This window comes from Heptranchias perlo, chromosome 22, assembly GCF_035084215.1.
Source record: "Heptranchias perlo isolate sHepPer1 chromosome 22, sHepPer1.hap1, whole genome shotgun sequence".
Taxonomy (NCBI): domain Eukaryota; kingdom Metazoa; phylum Chordata; class Chondrichthyes; order Hexanchiformes; family Hexanchidae; genus Heptranchias; species Heptranchias perlo.
Window position 1 is genome coordinate 21,052,875 of NC_090346.1, and position 17,616 is coordinate 21,070,490.

Sequence of the window (17,616 nt, forward strand, 5' to 3'; positions counted from 1 at the left end):
TACCATATCTTACCTAAGGAAGGATATACTTGCCTTAGAAGCGGTGCAACAAAGGTTCACTGGATTGATTCCTGGGATGAGACACCTGAATATCGCCCGATCCAATATGGGGTCAGACATATTTCAAGGCGTCCTTGGTGCATGGGATATATTGCAGTACCTCCTCCGCCTCAGCCAATGTTTTTTTGCAGAATTTAAAAACAAGCCAAGAACAATGGAGAAAGTAAGCTTTTTTAATATTTATAAATTGAATAATGGTATAATTAGGCTTTCCTGTATCGAAATGAGAGATGCAACCAAAATTATTGGTGAAGGAGAAACAGGCGGTGGTTCGCTTGGATGTATGGGAAGGGAAGGAGGAGAAACCTTTGTTTATGAATGAAGGTAATAGCCACAGACTTCTGCTGATAAGCAATTAGACCAGTGAGAGAGTGGTCATTTGTTTCTTCCTCTGCTTCCTGTTGGGTAGGATCACCTCTCCATTCAGCATCTCAATGATATTTCAACTGGTATTGGAAAACCTATTATGTAAGATATCACAGGTTCATCACTGCCACTTTAATATTTCCACAAAGCTCAGCTCAGGATCAAATAGGACGCCAAGGTTGCGAACGGTCTGGTTCAGCCTCAGACAGTGGCCAGGGAGAAGGATGGAGTCGGTGGCTAGAGAACAGAGTTTGGGGTGAGGACCGAAGACAATGACTTTGGTCTTCCCAATATTTAGTTGGAGGAAATTTCTGCTCATCTAATACTGGATGTCGGACAAGCAGCATGAAAAAGTGGAGGCAGTGAAGGGGTTGAGAAAGGTGGTGGTGAGATAGGTGTTGTCAGCTTACATGTGGAACCCGACGTGTTTTCGGATGATGTTGCTGAGGGGCAGCATGTAGATGAGAAATAGGAGGGGGTCAAGGATAGATCCCTGGGGGACTCCAGAGGTAAGGGTGTGGGAGCCGCAAGAGAAATCATTACAGGTGATTCTCTGGCTTCAGCTGGATAGCTAGGAATGGAACCTTGCCCCCAGGCAAGGACAGTCCCACCCAACAGAGGAGAGGCGTTGGACGAGCATGGTGTGGTCAACCTTGTCCAATGCTGCACGCAGGTTGTGAAGGATGAAGAGGGATAGTTTACCACGGTCATAATCACATAGTATGTCATTTGTGACTTTCTTACATCAAAAAATAACAGATTATTCTGCATGATGAAACAGAAGAATTTATTACAAGCCACATTATTAACACTTACAGCACTTCCCACTATACCTCTATATTCCATCTTTGATATAACACAAAAGCTCAGTACCATTGTAAAATTTGAAAAATAGTGCAAAGTACAGGAAAAACGCAAACTATCTATATATTTAAACATATGATCTTATGTAAACAAGGCACCTAAAGAGTAAGCACTTCATTTCACAACTCATTTAATAGTTTAATGCATAGGCAAAATAATGTATTTCACTTTAAAGTGAGAGTAGCGTATTGAAATATAAACATTCATTGAGGAAAACCATACACCATGAACTGAACATTGTAGTTACATCTCCAAAGTAACTGATACTCTGTGTGTACATATAAAGTCTCCTATGAGGAAGAACACAATATGAAATTCATATTCGGCACATCAGTAATGTCAATTTCCATCTAAAATACATTTTCCCAGTTTTATATTCTTTTGTATCAATACCTTACATCTTGCTCCACAATCAGGTTGGATCCAATTGGTAGTATTTTACCTGGCTTTTGCATGCTTTATTTAACAAGGGATTTTATTTGAGGTAAATACCAACTTGAAATAGGAGTTTAAATTCCCAAAACTTTAGCAATTTTGTAAGCAATCTCTATCACATAGTCTTGTACAGATAAAAATTAACTTTAGATGGAATAGTATTTAATACAGAATAGGTTGTGAGAATACACATCTCATCAATAAATTAAATCACCCAAATATATTAAGCATTTCAGAAATCTATACTCTTGTCCACTACTTTTGTTTGGATCCGACTCATTTTCTAAATTTAATTAAAATATTGAATTTACTAACATAAAACCTCTAGCACAAAGTCCATGCAGACAGGAACAATTCATTTTTCAGTGACATCGAAACCAAACCCATCTTTTCCCCACAGATATTTCAATTTCCCACTCGGGACTTCCCAAAGAGTTTTACAGCCCATGAAGTACTTTTGTAATGTAGGAAACGTGGCAGCCCATTTGCACACAAGTTCCGCAAACTGCAATGACCAGGTAATGTTCTTTTAAAAGTGATGTTGGTTGAGGGATAAATATTGGCTACTACACCGGGGAGAACTCCCCTGGCTCTTCTTTGAATAGTACCATGGGATTTTTTATATTCACCTGAGAGGCCAGACGGGGCCTCAGTTTAACATCTCATCCAAAAGACAGCACCTCAGACAATGCAGGACTCCCTCAGTACTGCACTGAAGTGTCAGCATAGATTATGTGCTCAAGTCTCTGGAGTAGGACTTGAATCCACAACCTTCTGACTCAGAGGCAAGAGCACTACCACTGAGCTAAGGCTGAACCTTACTGTCCACTGCTTTTGCAATTTCAGCAATTAGTTCTATTTGTTGTAATAAAATACTTAATTACTTCAATAATTTCTTGAATAAACCAGTTTGCCAATTATACAATGCCGCTAAATACTATAGGTTTTATTTTTCTCCGGCATACTAAGGCATTAATTTAGAAATGTGCTCAATACTGGTGATCAAATCGCTGAAGATTGTTCTGCACATCTTCAGCAGCAGCAGAAACGCCTCATTTACAAAGTTAGAGCTGCCATGATATAAGTGAGCGCCTTGATTCCTCCAGTCTTCCCTTCCCCCTATGAATTAATCTATCAGTTTTTAGACCAAAACTTATTTTCACCTAACCTACCTCATTTACCTCATCTTCTCCCCAACTTTTTTCAAACTTGAAAATGCACTATGGGGCTTTATTCTTCAGTCACATTTCTCCATTAATAATGAAAACCTGGATGTAGAAATAAGTATTTCAGGATTAGTATTAAATACCTAATGCATTTTTATGTTGCAGGAAGCATAATTTTAATCAGTACACTATATACATTGTTAAATTCAGAATAAGGTGCACAGTGCTCATCATCCATCTGCCAATAACAGTCTTAATCTTCCAAAAGTTTTTAAAGCAGGCTCCAGTGAGTGCTTGTAAAGACCAACTCTGTTGAAATAATTAGTATGCAGATTTGCATTGAGATGAGATAAAAAGAAAAACTGCGAATGTTGGAAAAAAAATCTGAAATAAAAATAGAAAATGTTGGAAATACTCAGCAGATCCATCAACATGCATTTCATCCATTTTCCAAATATTTGGGATGACTAGATTTAATTGTTTTAAAAATCATGGTCCCAATTACAGTCTACATTATTACTTAATTAAAGCAGACCATAAATATGCATTTGATACAAGTACAAGATATATTATGACATTTTATAAAATGGTTAGCATGTTTTTCTATATTATTTAGAGTGTTTTTGGTTAAAACTAGAAGGATTATTCTAGCAGGATTCTGGCTAGTGCACCCAATTTCTTGTGTGTACTTCAATAGCAAATGTGGGCAGTATTTTGGGTATATCTCCCTAAAGCATCTCCTTTATTTCAAAGCACTTGTATAGCGTGTGCTCTTTCCAAGGTCGTGCACAAGACAAAAAAACTAGACACTGTAGTTTCATCCCTTTTAAAGTCATACTTCTTTTCTGATGTGTAGCCACATTGCAATGTGGTTCTGAGCATTCAAAGAGTCTTTCCCTAATTGGCACAATAACTTCTTGTATGTTACAGATCAGTTTCACCAACAGAAGGGAAAAAATATAGAATTTTTAAAAAATGCCTTTATATAGCACTGTACCACATTGTCAAGACACCTCAAAGCATTTGATACAATGAGTTACTTTTTTGGAGTGCAGCAATTGTTGTTATGTAGGCAAAACATGGAAACAGTGAATAAAATATAGCTGCCCTAGTCCATCTCTGTCTTAGCCAGCCTTTAAATGGTATCAACAGGTCTATTTCATATTTGGTTCTTCCTGGCATAGTTCAAATGTGGAGGAAAAAAATATAGGTACTTTCCCCCCTCCTTCCTAGATTGATTCCTGGGATGAGAAGGTTGTCCTCTGAGGAGAGATTAAGTAGAATGGACCTATACTCTTCGGAGTTTAGAAGAATGAGAGGTGATCTCATTGAAATATATAAGATTCTGAAAGGGCTTGACAGGGTAGATGCTGAGAGGTTGTTTCCCCTGGCTGGTGAGTCTAGAACTAGGAGGCATAGTCTCAGGATAAGGGGTCGGCCATTTAAGACTCAGATGAGGAAGAATTTCTTCATTCAGAGGGTTGTGAATCTTTGGAATTCTCTACCCGAGAGGGCAGTGAATGCTGAGTCAGTGAGTATATTAAAGGCTGAGATAGACAGATTTTTGGATTCTAGGGGAATCACGGGATATGGGGATCAGGCAGGAAAGTGGAGTTGAGGCCAAAGGTCAGCCATGATCTTACTGAATGGCAGAGCAGGCTCGAGGGGCCTTATGGCCTACTCCTGCTCCTATTTCTTATGTTCTTATTTCCCCCCCAAATGTTTATTTGAACTACACCAGGAACTGCAGTGTGGAAGGCACTTCCAATTTAAACCATTCAAAGGACAGCTATGGCAGCCATGATAAGTTGCTGCCACAACATTCACAAATCCTACCAGTGTCCATACTAGATTTTCCAAAGGAGGAGTGCGCAAGGTACCCTCGTTTAAAATTTTAAAAAACTATGTAAAGTTGCAGCTCCTTTAGAAAGAATTTTGGTTTAAAGCCATAGGCCAGTCAGCCTAATGTCGGTAGTGGGGAAACTTTGAGAGAATATCGTGTTTGACTAAATCGATTGATTTCTTTGATGAAGTAATGAAGAGGATTGATGAGGGTAGTGCGGTTGATGTTATGTGTATGTGGACTTTAAAAAGGCATTTGATAAAGTACCACATAATAGACTTATTAGCAAAATTAAAGCCCATGGAATTAAAGGGGCCTTGGCAGCATGCATATGAAATTGGCTAAGGGAAAGAAAGCAGAGAGTAGTGGTGAAAGGTTATTTTTCAGACCGGAGGGAGGTATGCAGTGGTGTTCTTCAGGGGTCGGTATTAAGACCACTGCTCTTTTTGATATATATTAATGACCTGGACTTAGGTATACAGGGCATAATTTCAAAGTTTGCAGATGACACAAAACTCGGAAATGTAGTAAACATTGAGGAGGACAGTTACAGACTTCAGCAGGATATAGAGATTGGTGAATAGGCAGACACATGCCAGATAAAATTTAACACAGAGAAGTGTGAGGAAGAATGAGGAGAGGCAATATAAACTAAATGGTACAATTATAAAGGGGGTGCAGGAACAGAATGACCTGGGAGTTAACATACACAAATCTTTGACGGTGGCAGATCAAGTTGAGAAGGCTTTTAAAAAAGCAAACGGGGTCCTTGGCTTTATAAAGAGAGACACAGAGTACAAAAGCAAGGAAGTTATGCTAAATGTATATAAATCAATTCCTAGGCCTCAGCTGGAGTATTGTGTTCAATTCTGGGCATCACACTTTAAGAAGGATGTCAAGGCCTTAGAGAGGGTGCAGAGGAGATTTACTAGGATGGTGCCAGGGAAGCAGAACTTCAGTTAGGTGGAGAGACTGCAGAAGCTGGGGTTGTTCTCCGTAGAGAAGAGAAAGTTAAGGGAAGATTTGATAGAGATGTTCAAATTCTTAAACGGTTTTGATAGCGTAAATAAGGAGAAACTGTTTCCTGCGGCAGAAGGGTCGGTAACCAGATGACACAGATTTCAGGTGATTGGCAGAGGCGACATAAGGAGAAATGTTTTTCACACAGCTGGAATGCACTGCCTGAAAGGGTGGTGAAAGCACCTTCAATAATAACTCAAAAAGGAAGTGTATAAGTACTTGAAAGGGAAAAATCTGCAGGGCTACAGGAAAAGGGCAGGAGAGTGGGACTAATTGTATTTCAAAGAGCCGGCACAGGCACGATGGGCCAAATGGGCCTATAATTCTATGAAGGCGTTTGGTTGTCAGGAATCTTTGTGTTTAACTCCATGCTAATTTTCCATTCGCAAATAAAACATTAGTTTTGAGTGGGTGCACATAATCTGACTTCCCAATAATAAATAACATGTTAACTCTGAGGGGGCACACAGTCTTTCTTCTCCAACATGTTGTTCTTGTTGCAAATACATTTGAGATTTATTTTAAGTTCGAAGGATTACGATTCACTGATCCCAATGTATACAAACTACGCCCCCAGAGTCTGGTCTATGCACTAATTAAAATATTGCATTCAGGTGTACGGTATCGTAATTGGTGTCTAAGTTTTTAAATAGTAGTAAGCCAAAAGTTTCACTATAGTCAGATATGGTCATTTTTTTCAAATGACTGAGATCAAGTAATGTAAATTTAAGTTAATATTCACATTCCTGAACAAAAAAAAGGGATTATTTAGAGATGAAGCTTAAAGATTAATTAAGATATTAAAAGTCCTAGCACTGCTATGCATTTCCTTGGGGTTTTGCATACTATATAATTTATACTATTTAATAGATTAACATTTTACTTATGCTTTAAATAAAAAAAGTGTCCAAGAGAGACTATTCAGGTTAAAGATGGGCCTTCTGATTTTGGGGTTTTATTTTTTTTCTGAATTCCTTTAAGTTAAAAAAAAAGTCAGATGTGAGCAAAAACATGCTTTTCAAATCAAAAATGAAACAAAATATTTGTAATTAAAAAGCTTTGGATTTAATTAGTAAATCACAGCAAGCGCAACAGTTTGCTCGATGTAATAAGCTGATGAACTTCATCAGTGAGTGTCATTGTAATAGTTATCCTACTTGTATATGGTGAGGGAGGGAGCACAGCCCTTTTATCTTACAACTTTGTTTTGCTTTAATACAGCATTGTCCTAGGGTTTAACATGAAACTTAGAATACATCTTTTGACAGCAAATTATCAGGTGAAATTCTTAAATCCAGAAGGCTTAATTATGAACAAAGTGTTCATAAAATACAGTATTTTGCAAGCAGATGCTTTTGGCTAGCAAGAAATAAAGCAAAAAATATTTTATATACATAAATAGATCTGGTAACAAAGACAGAGGCAGTGTTTTCTTAATAGATTTTTCTATTTACCCTTAGCTGCTGTATCTCATTCTATATAAGTATTCCTTAATTTCATCGTCACTGAAATCATCATGCCCCTTGTTTAGACGTCTAACAGTGCTCAAAGAGATGGCCTCTTTCAGTTTTTGTTTGGTGATTGTCAACGGTCCTGGTTCACTCCCTATAGGTTGCCCCACCAGCAGTACATTGCAAGCGTGTCTGCTTTGTTCAAATAAGGCAGCTGCAATAAAACATATGATAGTATTAAAGGTATTTATAGGAAGTTAGATTTGTTCATTTTTCTCTTAGGAGCATTAATGATAATTCTATACCAACAAAAGGACATTCAAGTAAGTGGTAAAATAGTAGCGCGTATGTAATAATTACATGCACTTTAAATTTATAAATTCTCCACCTCTTCCCTCCCCATTTTAGAGTGTTGACATTCATTGGATCATATTCCTTCAACCTAGGCCAGGCATTTTTGTATGATTACCATGAACAGCATTCTTTAATCAGTTAACAGAAGAAATGGGAATCGTTTTAATCTAACCCGCCTGGCGGTAACAGGTTGAACACCCGTTTTACGCCCCATTTCCCACTGGCCAGATTCGATTAAAATTACTCTCTATGTTTCTGTAAGCCAGGAGCAACCCTTCCACATTGTATCATTGTATGTTACAGCAGAGAAGGAGGCCATTTGGCCCATTGTGCCTGTGCCGGCTCTTTGAAAGAGCTATCCAATTAGTTCCATTCCTCTGCTCTTTCCCCATAGCCCGTCTAAATTTTTTCCCTTCGTGTATTTATCCAATTCTCTTTTGAAAGTTACTATTGAATCTGCTTCCACCACCCTTTCAGGCAGTGCATTCCAGATCATAACAACTCTCATGTCGCCTCTGGTTCTTTTGCTAATCACCTTAAATCTGTCCCCTCTGGTTACCCTTCTGCCATTGGAAGCTGTTTCTCCTTATTTACTTTATCAAAACCGTTCATGATTTTGAACACCTCTATCAAATCTCTTCTTAACCTTTACTGCTCTAAGGAGAACAACCCCAGCTTCTCCAGTCTCTCCACATAACCTGAAGTCCCTCATCCCTGGTACCATTCTAGTTAATCTCTTCTACACCCTCTCTAAGGCCTTGACATCCTTCCTAAAGTGTGGTGCCCAGAACGGAACACAATACTCCAGCTGAGGCCCAACCAGTGTTTTATAAAGGTTTAGCATAACTTCCTTGCTATTGTATTCCATGCCTTTATTAATAAAGCCCAGGATCCCATATGTTTTTTCAACAGCCTTCTCAACTTGCCCTGCCACCATCAAAGATTTGTGTACATACACCCCCAGGTCACTCTGTTCCAGTACTCCCTTTAAAATTGTACATTTAGTTTATATACCCCCTCATAATTCTTCCTACCAAAATGTATCACTTCACACTTGTCTGCATTAAATTTAATTTGCCATGTGTCTGCCCATTTCACCAGTCTGTTACTATCCTCCACATTGTTGACTACATTCTCAAGTTTTGTGTCATCTGCAATCTTTGAAATTATACCCTGTATACCCAAGTCCAGGTCATTAATATACATCAAAAAGGGCAATGGTCCTAATACCAACCCCTGGGGAACACCACTGTATACTTCCCTCCAGTCTGAAAAATAATTGTTCACCACTACTCTCTGCTTTCTGTCCCTCAGACAATTCCGTATCCATGCTGCCACTGTCCCTTTAATTCCATGGGCTTTAATTTTGCTTGCAAGTCTATTAGGTGGTACTTTATCAAATTTTTTTTAAAAATTCGTTCATGAGATGTGGGTGCTGCTGGCAAGACCAGCATTTATTACCCGTCCCTAATTGCCCTTGAGAAGGTGGTGATGAGCCGCCTTCTGGAACCGTTGCAGTCCATGTGGTGAAGGTTCTCCCACAGTGCTGTTAGGAAGGGAGTTCCAGGATTTTGACCCAGCGACGATGAAGGAACGGCGATATATTTCCAAGTCGGGATGGTGTGTGACTTGGAGGGGATCGTGCAGGTGGTGTTGTTCCCATGTGACTGCTGCCCTTGTCCTTCTAGGTGGTAGAGGTTTGGGAGGTGCTGTCGAAGAAGCCTTGGCGAGTTGCTGCAGTGCATCCTGTAGACGGTATACATTGCAGCCACTGTGTGCCGGTAGTGAAGGGAGTGAATGTTTAGGGTGGTGGATGGGGTGCCAATCAAGTGGGCTGCTTTGTCCTGGATGGTGTCGAGCTTCTCGAGTGTTGTTGGAGCTGCACTCATCCAGGCAAGTGGACAGTATTCCATCACACTCCTGACTTGTGCCTTGTAGATGGTGGAAAGGCTTTGGGGAATCAGGTGGTGAGTAACTCACCGCAGAATATCCAGCCTCTGACCTGCTCTTGTAGCCACAGTATTTATGTGGCTGGACCAGTTAAGTTTCTGGTCAATGGTGACCTCCAGGATGTTGATAGTGGGGGATTCGGCGATGGTAATGCCGTTGAATGTCAAGGGGAGGTGGTTAGACTCTCTCTTGTTGGAGATGGTCATTGCCTGGCACTTGTCTGGCGCGAATGTTACTTGCCACTGGACTGGACTCTTCACACTGTCTGATGTTAGGAGAACCATTCACACATCAGTGACTCCCTGGCCTCACGAGCAGCCAGCTGAGCCGCTGTTCTGCCTATGGGTTGCTCCTCCTTATCCTCCTCAATATGGGTGGCAGATGTGAATGGGGCCTCCTCCAGCAGCATCCCTCTCTGTTGTGCCCTGTTGCTCCCCCAGAATGATCAAGGCACCTGAAGCGCATCTTGAGCAGCCCTATAGCATGCTCAATTGTAGACCTGGCAGCGATGTGGCTGTCGTTATATTGACACTGTTGCTCGGTGGTGGGGTCCCTCAGAGGTGTCATGAGCCACGTGTGGAGGGGGTATCCCTTGTCCCCGAGGAGGCAGCCCTTGAGGGTGTTCGGTGCCTGGAAGAGGGGCGGGATGTTGGACTCCTGGAGGATGAAGGAATCGTGGCAGCTGCCAGAGTATCTGGCGCATACGTGAAGGAATCTCTTGCAGTGGTCACAGATGAGCTGAGTGTTGATGGAGTGATGGACCTTCCTGTTGATGAACAGTCCTGGCTCGTGTGGAGGTGCTCGTATTGCTATATGGGTGCAATCAATTACACCCTGCACCCTTCCCCAGCCAGTCACAGCGTGGAATCACACTGCCCTCTCCATTTGGCTGAGGTCATCCATGGGGAAGTTGACGCAGTGCGAGGCCCTGTGAAACAAGCCGTCGGTGACCTGCCTTATGCACTTGTGTGCAGACAACTGAGAGACCCCGGCAATGTCCCCAGTGGCACCCTGGAACGATTTGGGGTGAAGAAGTTGAGGGCAGTGGTGACTTTGACAGCGACAGGTAAGAAGATGCTGCTCGGGCCAGCAGGGAGCAGCTTGGTATGAAGGAGGCTGCAGATGTCCACGACTACCTGGCGACTGACACTGAGTCTCTTCAGTGTGGTCCAGGAAGCTGAGCCTTGGTCTGTCGACCCTGTGGTGAGGATAGTGCCTCCTGCGACGCCGCCCTCCGTGCTGTTGTGCAGGTGCCTGTGGCGAAACACTCTGTTGTGCAGTTCCACGTGGCGGAGGTGGACGCCGTGCCTGGTGAGGCCGGTGACGTTGCTCGTCCTCGGATGAAGTGATGAATACGTTATGGCACTCCCCATCCTGACCGTGAGAGTTTGAGGGGGTCCGCAAAATAGGTAAATGTGTTTGCACAACAGAGTTTAGGGTATAAATTAAGAATTTTGAGTGGAAAGACAAAAGTGTTGTATCTAAAACTTTGTCTGAAGTGACAGTGTGCCCTGCTGCAATAAATGAGGTTATCCCCCCACCTGTCAAATAATCCTTTGCATTTCCCACTGGCTGCTGGCTGAAACATGTCTGCTTCACCAGGGAGTGTTTCTCACAGCACGAGAAACACTCTGAGGATCCTTCAAAATTGCACCCCTGCCAAAATCTCCACTCAATGAGGTCTGTCAAGTACCTCAACTATCTGACTAACTATCTAAAGCAGCATCCCGCTGGCTTTAATTGCCGGTGGGAGTCGCGCATTCGGGAGCTGCGCGCGCACCCTAACGCGTGACTGGGGAACCCGGAAGTCAGCAGGTTGGAGCCGGGCTCCAAACCCGCTCTGGGATTCCGCCATTTTAGGAGTCCCCCCCGCCCCCGCTCGGCCATCTGAAAATTGGATCCATGGTTGCAAAGTGACCAAGGCTGGGAACTAAATATTCCAGGGTACATGATAAGTACATAAGAAATAGGAGCAGGAGTAGGCCAATCGGCCCCTCGAACCTGCTCCGCCATTCAATAAGATCAAGGCTGATCTGATCCTAACCTCAAATCTAAATTCATGTCCAATTTCCTGCCCGCTCTCCGTAACCCCTAATTCCCTTTACTTCTAGGAAACTGTCTATTTCTGTTTTAAATTTATTTAATGATGTAGCTTCCACAGCTTCCTGGGGCAGCAAATTCCACAGACCTACTACCCTCTGAGTGAAGAAGTTTCTCCTCATCTCAGTTTTGAAAGAGCAGCCCCTTATTCTAAGATTATGCCCCCTAGTTCTAGTTTCACCCATCCTTGGGAACATCCTTACCGCATCCACCCGATCAAGTCCCTTCACAATCTTATATGTTTCAATAAGATCGCCTCTCATTCTTCTGAACTCCAATGAGTAGAATCCCAATCTACTTAACCTCTCCTCATATGTCCACCCCCTCAAGAGCAAGTATGTCTATGATATTTACCAAAGACAGGCAGAATGGAAAAGAAGGGGGTGTAGCCCTAATAATAAAGAATGACATAAGGACAGTGGTGAGAAAGGATCTTGGCTCAGAAGATCAGGAAGTAGAATCTATATGGGTGGAAATAAAAAATAACAAGGGGCAGAAAACTCTGGTGGGAGTAGTTTATAGGCCCCCTAATAGTAGCTATACTGTCGGACAGAGTGTTAATCATGAAATAATAGGAGCTTGCAACAAAGGTATTGCAGTAATCGTGGGGGACTTTATTCTTCATATAGAATAGGCAAATCAAATTGGCAAAGACAGTTTGGAGGACGAGTTCATGGAATGCATTCGAGACGGTTTCCTAGAACAATACGTCATGGAACCAACCAGGGAACAGGCTATTTTAGATCTTCTACTGTGTAATGAGACAGGGTTAATTAGTAATCTCACAGAAAAGGATCCTCTGGGGAAGAGTGATCATAATATGATAGACTTTCACATTGAGTTTGAGTGTGACATATTTAAAGACAGAAACCAGAGTCTTAAACTTAAATAAAGCCAATTACTTAGGTATGAGGGGCGAGTTGGCTAAGGTAGATTCGGAAATTAGATTCAAGGGATTGACAGTTGATAAACAATGGCAAACATTTAAAGAAATATTTCAATATTCTCAACAAATACACATTCCATTGAGAAATAAAAACTCCACGGGAAAAGTGATCCATCCTTGGCTAACTAAAGTAATTAAGGATAGTATTAGATTAAAAGAAGAGGCCTATAATGTTGCCAAGAAGAGTAGTAAGCCTGAGGATTGGGAGAGTTTTAGAAACCAGCAAAGGACGACCAAAAAAATGATAGAGAAAATAGAATATGAAAGTAAACTAGCAAGAAATATAAAAATGGATTGTAAGAGAGTAGCAAGAGAGTAGCAAAAGTAAATGTTGGTCTCAGAGGCTGAGACAGGAGAAATTATAATGGGGAATTAGGAAATGGTAGATGCATTAAACAAATATTTTGTATCTGTCTTCACAGTAGAAGACACAAAAAACATACCAGAGGTAGTGGGGAACCAAGGGGCTAATGAGAGTGAGGAACTTAAAGTAATTAATATCAGTAGAGAAAAAGTTCTTTAGAAACTAATGGGACTAAAAGCCGATAAATCCTCTGGACCTGATGGCCAACATCCGAGGGTTCTAAAAGAGATGGCTGCCGAGATAGTGGATGCATTAGTTACGATCTTCCAAAATTCCCTAGATTCTAGAATGGTCCCAGCGGATTGGAAGGTAGCAAATGTAACCCCGCTGTTCAAGAAAGGAGGGAGAAAACAGGGAACTACGGCCAGTTAGCCGGACATCAGTCGTTGGGAAAATGCAGGAATCCATTATTAAGGAAGTGGTAACAGGGCACTCAGCATCCACCGCCCTCTGGGGTAGAGAATTCTAAAGATTCACAACTCAGTGAAGAAATTCCTCCTCATCTCAGTCTTAAATGGCCGACCCCTTATCTTGCGACTATGTCCCCTAGTTCTAGACACTCCAGCCAGGGGAAACAACCTCTCAGCACCTACCTTGCCAAACCACCTCAGCATCTTATATGTTTCAATGAGATCACCTCTCATTCTTCTAAACTCCAGAGAGTATAGGCCCATTCTACTCAACCTCTCCTCATAGGACAACCTGCTCATCCCAGGAATTAATCTAGTGAACCTTCGTTGCACCGCCTCTAAGGCAAGTATATCCTTCCTTGGATGATTAGGCAGAGTAAACATGGTTTTAGGAAAGGGAAATCGTGTTTGACAAATCTATTAGAGTTTTTTAAAGGATGTAACTAGCAGGGTAGATAAAGGGGTGCCAGTGGATGATGTAATATATTTGGATTTTCCAAAGGCATTCGATAAGGTGCAACATAAAAGGTTGTTGCGCAAGATAAGGGCTCATGGGGTTGTTGGCAATATATTAGCATGGATTGAGGATTGGTTAACTGAAAATAGAGAGTAGGGATAAACGGGTTATTTTCAGGTTGGCAGACTGTAATTAGTGGGGTGCCGCAAGGATCGGTGCTTAGGCCTCAGCTATTTACAATCTACATTAATGACTTAGATGAAGGGACTGAGTGTGATGTATCCAAGTTTGTTGACAATACAAATTTAGGTGGGAAAGTAAGATGTGAGGAGGACAGAGAGTCTGCAAAAGGATAAAGGCACGTTAAGTGAGTGGGCAAGAAGGTGGCGGATGGATTTTAATGTGGGGAAATGTGAGGTTATTCATTTTGGTAGGAAGAATGGAAAAACAGAATATTTTTAAATGGTGAGAAACTAGTAAATGTTGGTGTTGAGAGAGACTTGGGTGTCCTCGTACAAGAAACACAAAAAGTTAGCACGCAGGTACAGCAAGCAATTAGGAAAGCAAATGGCATGTTGGCCTTTATTCAAAGGGGGTTGGAGTACAAGAGGAAGGAAGTCTTACTACAATTGTACAGGGCTTTGGTGAGACCTCACCTGGAGTACTGCATACAGTTTTGGTGTCCTTAGCTAAGGAAGAATATACTTGCCTTAGAGGCAGTGCAACGAAGGTTCACTAGATTAATTCCTGGAATGAGAGGGTTGTCCTATGAGGAATGGTGGAGTAGAATGGGCCTATACTCTCTGGAGTTTAGAAGAATGAGAGGTGATCTCATTGAAACATATAAGAATCTGAGGGGGCTTAACAGGGTAGATGCTGAGAGGTTGTTTCCCCTGGCTGGAGAGTCTAGAACTAGGGGGGGGCATAGTCGCAAGATGAGGGGTCAGACATTTAAGACTGAGATAAGGAGGAATTTCTTCACTCAGAGGGTTGCGAATCTTTGGAATTCTCTACCCCAGAGGGTGGGGGATGCTGAGTCTTTGAGTGTATTCAAGGCTGAGATAGATAGATTTTTGGACTATAGGGGAATCAAGGGATTTGGGGACCAGGCAGGAAAGTGGAGTTGAGATCGAAGATCAGCCATGGTCTGATTGAATGGCGGAGCAGGCTTGAGCGGCCGTATGGCCTACTCCTGCTCCTTTTTCTTATAGGTATTTCCTGCAGTCACAGCCCCAAAGCCATTGAGGGAAGCTACTACTTAAACTTGAATGAGTTGACCATTTAAGAAAAAAATCTTGTGCCTCCAGTTGATCACTTTAGGATATCTATTTAAAGTCAAGTATACAGGCGTCAGCCTTTTGCTCTATGGTAGCACTCTCGCCTCTGAATTAGAAGGTAGTGGGTTCAAGCTCTACTTCAGATAACCTAGGTCAACACTTCAGTGCAGTACAGAGGGAGTGTTGTACTGTGGGAGGTGCTGTCTTTCACATGAGATGTTAAATCAAGTCTTTTTTACCCTCTCAGATGGATGTAAAAGATCCCATGGCACTATTCAAAAAAGAGCTGGGGAGTTCTCCAACATCTCAAACAGATTATCGAATCATTTATCTCATTGCCATCTATGGGACATTGCTGTGCACAAATTGGCTGCTGCATTTCCCTACATTTCAAAAGTACTTCATTGGCTATGAAGCACTTTGGGATGTCATGAGGTCATGAAAGGTACTATATAAATGCAAGTTCGTTCTTTATTAGCATAGTGGACCTGGCTTCTGAATACAGGAAGAGGCTATAGATTGTGACAGCTGGTCCAAGTTGGCATTTCACTTCAGGATAGGGTTCAAGGTTACTATTGTTTGAACTGTACATTCCAGCACCTTATGAATAATGTGCTGGTTGGTCTTATTTACATTGTTGTGACATCACCCATACTATTGGACTACCTAAAGGATCTGCAGCAATTGTTCTCCTAGCTACAGAAAACAGGACAGAATGTAAAACTTTTTTTTTAAAAAAAGGAAATAGCATTCTTGTTTCTCTTCAAGGCATTAAACCATATCCTGGAAAAGTAACAAGTGGAAGTGCATTTTCACTACTTAAGGTCGTGTTGAATGTCGAACAATTTCTCAGAATGGCAGGATACTGTAGAAAATTCATTAAAGTACCATATTGCAGAACCACTAATCATAGTGACTCAAATGACTCTGTATTTGCATGGTCTACTTAGTGCCAAAAGGCCATCTCGCTATTGAACAGAAGTCTATGTTCCAATACCTATACTAAGCTTTCATGATTACCTACTACAGTTTGATGTATGCACTCATGTGCTAGCTCTGATTCAACCACAGCAGTTGTGTAAAGAGCTGGTAGTGGCATTGGCAAGCCAGACTCTGACAAAGATGGAGTGTAGATATTCTGCAACTAAAGAGTGCCTGGTGTTATTTGGTCAGTAGAACAGTTTAGGGTCTACTTTGATAAAACTCGATTTCAGGTTTGTTGTGGATCCACAATGCGCTGCAGTGGCTTCTTGACTGTTCAGAACCTTTTGGTCACCTAGAGTTTGAATTTTCTGTAATTCACAGAAATGGGAATGATAACATGGTATCAGACACGTTAAGCTGAGGTGGACACAAAGGAAGACATAATGGCTCCAATCCAGAGTGAGGAGCAGTGGAAATTACAAGATGAAACTATGGTGAATAGACCAGTTAGAAAAACTTGACAAGTCAGCTGGTGAAAAGGGGAAACACATTTCTGTTGCTCAAGGAGGAGATTGAGTACTACCACCCTGAGCAGAACAAGACTAGTATGAATCCTGGTAATCCTGACACTATGGGCTTGATTTTAAAAGGGCGGCGGGATGGCAGCGGTGGGGGGGGGTTTGTCAATGGGCGTGCGGCACAGGGGCAAGGCTGCTCCAAGATTCAGCGTTGCCTCAATTCAGCTGCTATTGGCCGGGGTGAGGTGGAGGAGGGAACTATTTTACCCAGTCGACGGGAGTGGCCTGCCTCTGCCACCAAGAAGGCCTGGCTCAAGGTGGCAGAGGTGGTCAGCAGCAGGAGCAACATATCCCCCACCTGGGTCCAGTGCAGGAAGTGTTTCAATGACCTAAGTAGGTCAGCAAAAGTGAGTACACTTAGTGATTCTCCTACATTCCGTGTTGCACATCACCGCCTCCTCCCCCACCACCCCCCACACTCATTCTGCACTGCCAACACTACTCCAGCACATCACCCCTCACATCCAATTAAGTCTCATCCTCAACTTACCTTCACTTCCTGAGCACTTCCTCACCTCTCCATTTGTGACCACACCACTACCACTCACCCCAATCCTGATCTAATGTGATGCCTGTCTGATACTCACCCTCTGATGCATCTTTTTCACGGCCAGCCTCACCCAAAGCAATGCATTCGTCGGCTGGCTACTTCACCATCACTCGCTCACATGTCTACTTTCTCCTCTTCTAGAAGAGCACCCAAAATGCAAGCGAAAGGGCGAGGACTGGAGGTGGGCCACAACAAATAGTGGCCCTCACAGAGGCGGCCCTGGAGATCAGCCGCACCCTCGAGTGCCTGTCCCTTGGGGACGCTGAGACTGGCACCCCTCAAACATCTGGTGACACAACTTTGCATTCATCACACACAATATGAATTGATAACAATGCTTGGCATGTTGCACACCTCAGGACGCTCATCGTAACATGGCATATCCGTGATGATGCTTAATATTGCCTTCTGTTCTCCTTTAGGCCCTTCAACAACCACAGTGATGGCAGAGGACGATTCCTCAGAGGACCTGCCGGCCTCCAAAGGCGCACCGTCACATCT

The 17,616-nt window shown here is 42.3% G+C and overlaps 1 protein-coding gene across 6 annotated transcripts in view; it reads right to left on the reverse strand.

The window, feature by feature from the left end:
* Positions 1-1,186: 1,186 nt before the first annotated feature.
* Positions 1,187-17,616, reverse strand: part of fam234a (family with sequence similarity 234 member A) — a 67,673-nt gene continuing 51,243 nt past the window's right edge. For 3 of the 6 annotated variants that reach the window (XM_068003123.1, XM_068003122.1, XM_068003124.1), the window contains 2 exons: positions 7,209-7,419; positions 1,187-2,993 (listed from right to left, as the gene is read on the reverse strand). In XM_068003123.1, the coding sequence (XP_067859224.1) occupies positions 7,211-7,419 (209 nt within the window). In that variant the 3' untranslated portion in view covers positions 1,187-2,993; positions 7,209-7,210. Of the gene's footprint in view, positions 3,276-7,208; positions 7,420-12,224; positions 12,361-17,616 lie in introns of those variants that run through there. The other 3 variants (XM_068003125.1, XM_068003127.1, XM_068003126.1) reach the window with 3 other exon arrangements.